General features: G+C 47.1%; 1 gene segment (V, D, J or C); it reads right to left on the bottom strand.

Moving 5' to 3' along the window:
• Window positions 1–269: 269 nt before the first annotated feature.
• On the bottom strand, window positions 270–3,749 carry LOC134393346 (T cell receptor alpha variable 38-1-like). The segment is given in 2 exon segments: window positions 270–619; window positions 3,677–3,749. Coding segments are annotated over 2 exon segments (423 nt in total).
• Window positions 3,750–9,590: the final 5,841 nt, after the last annotated feature.

Raw genomic sequence — 9,590 nt, 5'->3', positions numbered from 1 at the left:
TTGAGTCTTTATCAAGTCACTATGAAAAAGAACATCCATTCCTAACCTAGTGCCCTCCAGGTGTGTTGGACTACAACTCCTATCGCCTCTGCCAGCTGGCTGGGGGAGGGCAGGGGCTGATTGGAAGTATAGTCTAATAGATCTGCAAGTCAGCAGCTTGGGCAAGGCTGGTGTATACAATGGCTGGTTTGCAAGTGCAGAGTGAAACTACTTGCATACAAAGCTGAGACCAGGCTGAGAGCAAGGTATGCTTGATAGCAGGCACACGATTATTTGGCAGCCAGTTCTCTGCCAGCTGCTGTTCCTGCTAGAATCACTGTGTCTTTTGCAGCACACAGATACAGTCCAGTGTCATTGAGTTCGAGCTTCTTCAGGGCTAAAGATGTTGTTTTGCCACTCCGTGTGCCACTCAGACGGTCCCTTGGCTTGTCTCCTGGCTTCTCAAAGTCTTCTCCAAAGGCTTTATAAGTCCCAATGGACTGGAGCTCCGTCTGTCCAGGGAGCTGGCGGTACCAATAGAAATCATAATTCTCTTCGTCAACATCACAGGTCAGCTCCAGGTCCTCATTCTGCCTTTTGCTTGCAAAGGGTGGTTCCTGTTTCACCTCCACTGCTAGTCCTAAGAGGAGAAAAATGGTGTTGTCAACTGGAAAGAGAAGATCTCTGGTGGTTGTGGATAAACTGAATCCAGGGGAGACAATAAGAGAGGGTACCAGCTGGCTCTATACCAGAAGGGGCATCTAAACCATGGGTGAGATCCAATTCTGCCTCTGCCCTCATGTAAGCAGACACTTACCACACTGTAGGGCCAGGAGGGAGAAGAGCAGGTGTCCGAAGAAACCATGGTGGGACGGAGCCAGCAGTGCGGCAGCCATCTTGGCCTTGTGCTGACTGCGAGTATGAGGGAAGTAGATGCTGCTTGTCCCCCCCGCCCCGTTTCTTTCACACACTCTCTCGTGTGTGTGTGTGTGTACCAGTGGCAGGGTGTTTCCTGTATACGTTTAGTTTCTAGTTTCCATTCTAAAGCAATTTTGAACAAAATATGATCAAAAAGTCATTTGTTAGAAAATGCAATGCACAGCAGTTAATAAATGCTAAAACTACCTTTATATATTTCAAGAATTATACATGGTCAACATGTTACTTTCCTAGCTCCCTCTCTCTCTCCCTTCCTCTCTTTATCTCTGACTGTCTCATTCTAAATCAGCTTGTTTTAACATTTTTAATAAGCAATCTTTTCTTCAGAAAATATATGAAGTACACAAGTTGATTTAAATCCATGGCATATTTCTGAATTTCTATCAACGCATCATGACTGAGGGAGGGATGCAATGCAGACAAAGTTGAAAGGCAGACAAATGCTCTGGTAGGTCATACTGATATCCAAGATACATCCAGGAGTCTCTTCATTCATGGGATATCTGAACCAGCATAAGAGAGGCTTTCCTGATGGTCTGAGTGATTGTCACGCCAGAGCTTAGGCTCACAGCTGAACCTGTTTCTCTCTGAAGTGTCCACCTTGCATTCTCACAGGGTGTGTAGGGTAGAGAGTCTTGCCCTGGGACTGGGGAGCTGAAGGGAAGCAGCCAGGCAACCTGGGGACACTGGGACTGGCTGCACTTCCCAGGAATAGCATCGAGGCAACGGGGGAAACCAACCTGGTCCATCCATTTGCTGGAGAAGGAGCAGCTGCAAGGAACTTGCTTCTTTCTCCCTGCCAGAAAGAAGACTTGACTCTACCTGTTGCCCTGGGACTGCTGAAGAAAGTGGGGGTGGAAGCCTTCTTCCCCATCCAATGGTTAAAGGAACAAGATCCGCCACTATTTAAGCAAGAAGACCAGCAAGGGAAGATCAGCCTGGCCCAAGCTGCACATTAATGCCCACTTGTAACTCATCACTTTGTTCTGACCTTGAAGAACTGATGTCCCTCCACTACCTTTTCCCTTGACTCAGGCCTTAGCTAGACCTAAGGTTTATCCCGGGATCGTCCCTGCCTGCTCCTGGGATATCCTGTGTGTTGTTTACATGAACAGGGATGACCCTGGGACGATCCCGGGATAAACCTTACTGTAGGTCTAGCTAAGGCCTCAGATTCCCTTGGGTTTCTTGCCTTTTAAGCACGTTAGCCTGGTGGCAATCCTCTACCCCCTATTATAACAGATGTGAAGCCCTGTCTTTGGAAGGCAGAAATTGTCTGAAAAGTGAGATGAAAACACTGTAAATAAACCATCAACATTTGGTCTGTCTTTACTTAAGTTTATGTGCAATTTACTCCTTTTTTAATGTTGTAATATTTGAAACAGAGGCCTTTAAAGTATGTGGTTACACTTGCATTTGTATTTTTATTTCTTTATTGTTTTCTTGTCTTGTTGAAACTTACAATAAAAGTTGATAAAAATAATAAAAAAGGAAGTAGAAAATCAAAGAGGTATGTTGGGAGACTTCTCTCATCGTCTTTCCAAACCATGTTACCCTCCAGATGTGTTGGAGTGGCAGTAATCCTATCTATGTACACCAGTTGCTGGGGAACACGGGCAGGGTGTGTGTGCTCTTACACTCATGTCATAAGAAGAGCCCTGCTAGATCAGACCAGGGGTCCCTCTAGTCCAGCATTCTGTTCACACAATGGCCAAATGACATGTTGACCAGGGAACCACAAGCAGAACATGGGTGCAACAGCACCTTCCCACCCGTGTTCCCCAGCAGCTGCCTTGGGTTCCCAGTCAGCAGCTGGTTGGCCACTGTGTGAACAGAATGCTGGACTAGATGGACTCTTGGTCTGTTCCAGCAGGGCTCTTCTTATGTTCTAAGTGCAACAGTCCAGTAAAAATTCAACAGGGGAAGATTTCTCCTTCACTTTGTCTCTAGACTAGAAAAGGCACAGAAGCCCTGTCAGGAAAAAAGTGGCAAGCAGCATTATTATGACTTTTATGGCACTCAGACAGAGGGGTTAAGAAGGGACTGAAGAAGTCTCTTGCAACAACATGAGAGAGAGAGAGAGGGGTGGGTGGGGGGAAAGGCTATTTGAACAGAGCTGGCGGGTGGACATTGAAGGCTTGCTTCCAAATGATGGGAGATGCTGCTGCTGTGCATGTGTTTATCAGCAGCACACAGAGAAGCATCTTTTTGTCTGGCAGTCAGTTTTGCACCATCTCCTGTTCCTGCTAGGATCACTGTGTCCTTTGCAGCGCAGAGATACAGCCCTGTGTCACTGGGCTGTAGGCTTGTAAGGTTCAAGTATGTAGTCTTGTCATCCCGTTTGCCACTCAGACGCTTCCCCAGCTCACTTCCCTCATCCTTGTCCAAGGTCTTTTCATAGAGTTGGAAAGTCCCGAAGTGCTGTAGCTCTGTCTGCCCATGGAGTTGGCGGTACCAGTGGATATAACAGTCATCTTTGTCCACAGAGCAGTACAGTTCCAAGTTCTCATTCTGCTGTTTGCCAGCAAATGGTGGTTGCTGAGTCACAGTTACCCCAGACTCACTGCTTGCTTCAGCTGAGGAAAAGGAAATGGCATTCTGTCAGCCAGGAATGTCAGGGAGGATCTCCAGTGACAATCGTTGAGACACAGGGTGGTGAGGAAGGGGGTACCACTTGACCCTGCCTGTCCTGGAAGGGGCATTTCAGTTTTGAATGAGACCCAAATCCTCCCTTTCCCTCATCTACATGGACACTTACCACACTGCAAGGCCAAGAAGAAGAACAGGTGTGGGAAGAACCCATGGTGGGACTGAGGCAGCGCGGCAGCCATCTTGGCCTCGAACCAAGTGCAAATGAGAGGGGAACGGATGCTGCTCATTTCCTTCTCTCTCTCTCTCTCTCTCCCTCTCCCATGTGTGTGTGTGTGTGTCTGCATGATTAAGGAAAGAATAGCAAGGTGCTTTGCGTGCATACTTAGTCTTTAGTTTTCATCATAAAGCAGTCTGGGGCAAACAATGAATTAACAATATTTTTTTCTAAAATAGTAAGATGCCTTTTTAATATATGTGGTAGAAGTGTATAGTGTACCTTCAGTGTATGTTCCAAGAGCAGCTACTATAGTAGTAAGAAACAATAGTAGTATAATAAAATGTTGGGTGGGGTGGGGAGCCCAGTAATATAAAACATATAAACTAAAGCAGCAGCAGTCCATTGAAACAGACAGTAAAATCAAAACATCTCTGCAAAAAATGTTAACAATAGAGATGGTGAGAAGCCTGAGGAAACAGGGCTGGTTTTGTCCGCACCTAAATGATAGGAGGATCCCAGGTGGGCCTCCCTTGGAAACTATTTCAAAGGCAAGGAACCCCCAAATGCTTTCTCTTTGGTGACCACTAGGGTGACCATATTTGGGAAACCAAAAAAGAGGACACCTAGTGTGTGTGGGGGGAAGCAGCTTTCTGAGCCCTGCAGAAAGTACGTTATTCCCCCTCCACCTTAAAGAACCCGATTGGAGTGCAGGAGGGGAAAGGATTTCATTCTGCACCACCACCATCCACTCCAATTGGGGCCTTTTCTATAATGTCCACGAATGACCCACTTTCCCCTTTAAGACCTCAATTGGAGCTCGGGGTGGGGGAATGATGTGCATCAAGAAAGCATGTCATTCCCTCCTGCCATGCTAATGGCAGCCTTAAAGAGGAAGGTGTGTCATTCCAGGACATTATTGAAAATTATAGAAAATCCCCCCTGACACCATGGAAAGAACAAAATCCAGGACAAATCCGGGGAAATCCTGACAGTTGGTCACCCTAGTGACCACCCACTGCACTTCAGATGTTGGGAGCACCCAGAAAAAGGCCTCGGATGACAACCTTAGTAAGCCCCATGTCTTTTCTTGGATCAGTGCTCTCTGGTCTATGCCCAGAGATCCTTGCCCCACCATTCTGGTCAAAGGTGGAGATGCACCTGCCACTGATGCCTGGCCAATGGGCAGCTCACATCAATTGGAGAATGATGGCTGGGCAACAGAGGAACTACAAAGCATTGTAGATAAGGCTCTAGTTTACCTTTGCTGTAGGGGTGGTAGGGAAGTGGAATTTGCACTTCTTTGGGAAGAGACAAGACTGCCTCATGTGTGTGTGTATGCATGCATGTGTCAGCTATGATTGCATACTGGATTTTTGGTATGGATCAACACAGCTGCCTGTATTTTTGGACTCACCAAAAGTGAGTGGAGAAAGTGTAATGCGCCCCCCCCCAAAAAAACACCACATAAGACCTTCCACCCTGTTTTATTCCATCTGAGGGCAGGCACCTGATTTTAGGGCGGTGTGTCCCTGTTGGGAACCTCTCTCCATTGCAGAGAATTTGCCCCTGCAAGGCTCAGCCCCCTGCTTCCATGGACAGAAGCTGAATCGGTAATGTTTCCAAAATGTCTTTGCAGTTAAATCACACAACGTGCCGCTGTGCTAATTTCTGCTGCTCTGACATCTCAGCCCCCACTTCCTGTGCCCTGTGGTTTCACATATTTCCACAGTACAAATGAAGGAGATGAAGGTTTCCTCCAAGGTGCAATTACAATCCCCCGGGGACATGACCCTTGGTAAGCACTACGCCTCTACCACCTGCATGATGAGCAAGATTTCATCAGGTGAATAATTTCCTAGCATGGGATAGTGAAGGAAAGGCTGCACCTGTTGGATTTTTTTGCCTGTAACTCCACCATTAGGCACAGGAACCCTGCCCTTAACTGTGATGAAAGGCATCCTGTGTCTAATGGAAGACCCAATGCATGGCTGCCTGTGAGGCTTTAGAGTGGTAAAAATAAGGTGGCTGAAGTATGCTTTCACTTGTCCCTGACCAGGGGTATGCCAAGGTGTTCATTCTTCCCCACCTTCAGTCCTTTGTATTTTCAGTGCAGAACAGAGTCCCCAGATCTTGCCCCATGTTTCCCCAGAATGAGATTGATGTGTTTAGCATGATTAAATCATAGACAACCATTCAGATGTATTAATTTTAACATGCGGTGGTGAGAGAGGAGAATTTGCATCATTTTATTATACCAGAAGATTCACTGTTACAACATATGGTGCAATCCTAAATTTACAGGAGAATCACTCCCATTTAAACCAGTGGGACTCTACTTCTGGGTAAGTGTGTTTGATTTCTTAAAGCAGGGGTGCAGTGTAGGGTAACCATATGGAAAGGAGGGCAGGGCTCTGTATCTTTAACAGTTGCATAGAAAAAGGAATTTCAGCAGGTGTCATTGGTATGCATGCAGCCCTGTCCTCTTTTGTATCTGGTCACTCTGGGCAAGCGCCTGCAGCTTTAACTGTTGTGATGAAGAGAGAATTTCACCAGGTGCTGCATGCATATAAAACACCTGCTGAAATTCCCTTTTCTGTCCAACTGATAAAGTTACAGGAGCCCTGTTCTCCTTTTCATATGGTCATCCTAGCAGAACCTCTTCCAGCTCGAGGGCTGAATTCAATTTTGGAGAAGCTTTCAGGGGCTACTTTCCAGTGCTGGGTTCTGCCAAAGGCAAGAAAAAGCAGGACAAAAGGGTGAGGCGATAATACAAAAAGTACCAGGATATTTAAAGCTCTTACTGCCAGTAACTATGGCCTTTTCTACATGAGGCTGTTAATCTGTGGCATCTACTTTTGGATTCATTGCAGAACTAAGATTCAAGCACTACACGAGTATTTCCTTCCCTGTTTTTCTGCTACATAATCTCTAGGTGGTGCTTTGTTATAGTGGAATAGTACAAATACACAGGTTGAAGCAATTTTTCTTTTCGCCATCAGAAATAATACCTTATTTTCTCTGCTCTAAAAAGGCTCACTGAAAGTACTCCTTTCAAACAGAAGTGAACTGGCATGTTGTTTAAAGAACCCATAAACAACTGTGGTTGAGAATGATGAGCACACAATGAATGCCTTATGTAGAAAAGCTCTTAGCCGTAGGAGGCATTTCAACCTTTTAGAATGGGAGGGGTGAATTGCACAAAAGCTAGGAATCCACCAAATGATTAATGGATGGGGAGAAGGGAAGAAGGGGGCATGGCCATCTGGGGAATCTCAGAGGGCTAGCCTGGGACTACAAGAGGGCTGGATTTGGCTTCCAGGCCTGAGGTTTTTCACCCCTTGTTTAATGGCTCTTATAGCCCAAAGGCAAGGCTATGAACTTTGCACAAATTAACACTGGCCCTGGTCAAGCTAGTTCGCTATATGGCTGCCTGATTCTCTCCATCTTTAGTTGCAAGTAGTTTGCATTCATTTGACAGGTCAGTCAAAGGGAAGCAAGTCCCCCTGAACCTATGGTACCTTAGAAAGGATTGGACATCCCAATCAATGGAACAAATGGTTTGTCTTGACCATCTTCAGCAAGATCATGGCTAATGTGATTAATCTATCAAATCTTTAATTGCCAATTAAAACTCTCTCTGACTACAAGCAGGAAGATTCCTGAGAGACCTGCTGCTTTACAGGATCCACAGATGTGCTGGCTGCCTCCTCTGCACCAGCTGATGAAGAGGAAACTTCAAGATGGCTTTCCTGACAGTTTGCATCTTACTCTAGCAGATACATTGCATCTCAGGAGTGAGGCTGCTGGTATGTTTGTGTTACTTCTGTCAATATGAACTGCAGGGAGCTGAAATTGACAGTGCTGGAGTCTGTCTGTTTTAGTGCTAGGTTGAAGTCAATGCCAACACATATTTTAAAGCAGGGCAGGCTATTCCAGAATTGTGATGGAAGTTGAAAATGTGTTCCATGTTTGAAGCCATTTTGGCATGTTACTAGAACAGGAAAGTTCTGTTTTCCCAAGTTTGGGGAAGACAATATTTTTAAATGACCTTTCCTTCTGGCAATGAGCAATACGCTTATTCAATTTCTTATTCGTTGTTTTATTGTTTGCATGTTTATACTTTTAATGTGTTGTTCACTGCCCAGAGAACTTGGGTTAGAATGAATGAATGATCTATGCACATCTGGATAGCAAATAACATTTTCTTAAAAGCTGGTTGACAACCTTAAGAGGAAGTTTTCCCAATAAGAAAGTCAGATTCTGAAAAATATTGCTGATTTGATTTTTTTTTTAAAAAAAAATGTGGATGAGAAAATAGCTATGGAAGATTCAAGCAGAGTGTAAGGATTTCCAACTGGAACAAAGTAAGTATGCCCAGGGTGCCCCACTTTGCAAGGTGATGTAGCTCTGTTGTAGTTGATGTTGACAGGCAAAGCCATAGACCATCCAACTCACAACCCTTTATGGACCTGTAATTGAAAGAGAGAGAGAGAAGGAAACAGTAAGTATAAGGACATCATTCACATTAAAGCATTTATCCTGCCAAATCACTCCAATATGGGCTCCCACCATATGCTGGAGAAGTGATCTGTGGATACATGATTGAACATTGTTCTCTGTTGTTAAGGAAGCTGAATCTTCCAAGTGGGGGCCCTTACCTGTTTCCTTACATGCTGCGTAGATCTACAGAGCAGTGCCCTAGGCCAGGGATGGGGAACATCGTGTGGCCCTCCAGATGTTGGACTACAGCTCCCAGCACTCCTTGCCATTCGTTATGCTGGCCAGGGCTAATGGGAATTCCAGTTCACCAACATCTTGAGGGCCTCATGCCAAGCTCTTGGGAGCCAGGAGCAAGAAAATGAAATATACTGCCTGAAGACCAAGCTGAATCTCAGAAGAGGTCAAAGCTGATATGGAAGAAAATAAAGAGACGTAGAGAGTGCCTGACCCCTCCTCTATCTGCACAAAGGAATCACCTTTGAGCTGCAGCTGCATTCTCCGAGGTGGGCTTGCGTGCACAATCTTCCCGGCTGACCTTCCAGAGCGGCTTCCACGTTCACCCTCCTGATATTTGCCCAGTGCCGCAGGCGTGGAGCCCAGCCTCCACCCGGCTCCTTACAAGAGCATGAGTAGTGGAGGCTGGTGGCTCCGATGTCAATGGGGTTGAAAATTCGCTCCGGGTTTCAGTCACGGCTCCAGAGGAGTTATCCAAGCGGCTGAACTTATTTTAGGTGATTAGGTTCAGCAACTTGGATAGCCTCTTTCGCGCTCTGATTGGCTCTGGCCGAAATCCTGAGCGGATTCAGGGCCCCATTGTCATCGGAGCCACCAGCCTCCACTGCTGGGAAGGGCTCCAGGCGCTGCGTCTCTCCTCTCCGCCTCGTCCTCGTTCCTTCAGCTCCAGGGATCTTTCGCGGCGGAGTCCTTAAAGGAGTGCTGCTGCCGGCGCCAGCCTCGCGCGTTCCGCTGGGCGCTTGGGCGAGCCACGCTTTCAGGCAGCATCGGGGGTGGGGGCTCATTTCCCCGCCGTTCCTCCGACAGAGAGCGAAAAGGGAGCGGCGGGTTTCTGCAAAAGCGCCAGCTTCGGCTGCACCACGGTGCCCCCCCCCCCCCCCCGCCGGGCCCCGCTCCGCTCCGACGGTGGCGTGCGGCTTTGCTGAAACTCCCGCTAGGCTCCCCGGCGCCGTTCGTGGCGCTGGTGGCATCGGCGCGCGGGCGGCTTTGCCTTGGAGCCACCGCAGGACTGCCGCGTTTCCTCAGCATCGCTCCTCGGAAATCAGTCCCGCTCAATTCATTGGGAACGTACTCTCCAAGTTGTCGGTGAAGATCAGATTGGGGCCGTGTGGAGCACCCCGCCCCCATC

The sequence above is a fragment of the Elgaria multicarinata genome, chromosome 2 (assembly GCF_023053635.1).
Source record: "Elgaria multicarinata webbii isolate HBS135686 ecotype San Diego chromosome 2, rElgMul1.1.pri, whole genome shotgun sequence".
Classification (NCBI taxonomy): Eukaryota; Metazoa; Chordata; class Lepidosauria; order Squamata; family Anguidae; genus Elgaria; species Elgaria multicarinata.
Note: the sequence above shows the minus strand (reverse complement) of the source record. Positions and strands in the feature narration are given on the sequence as shown.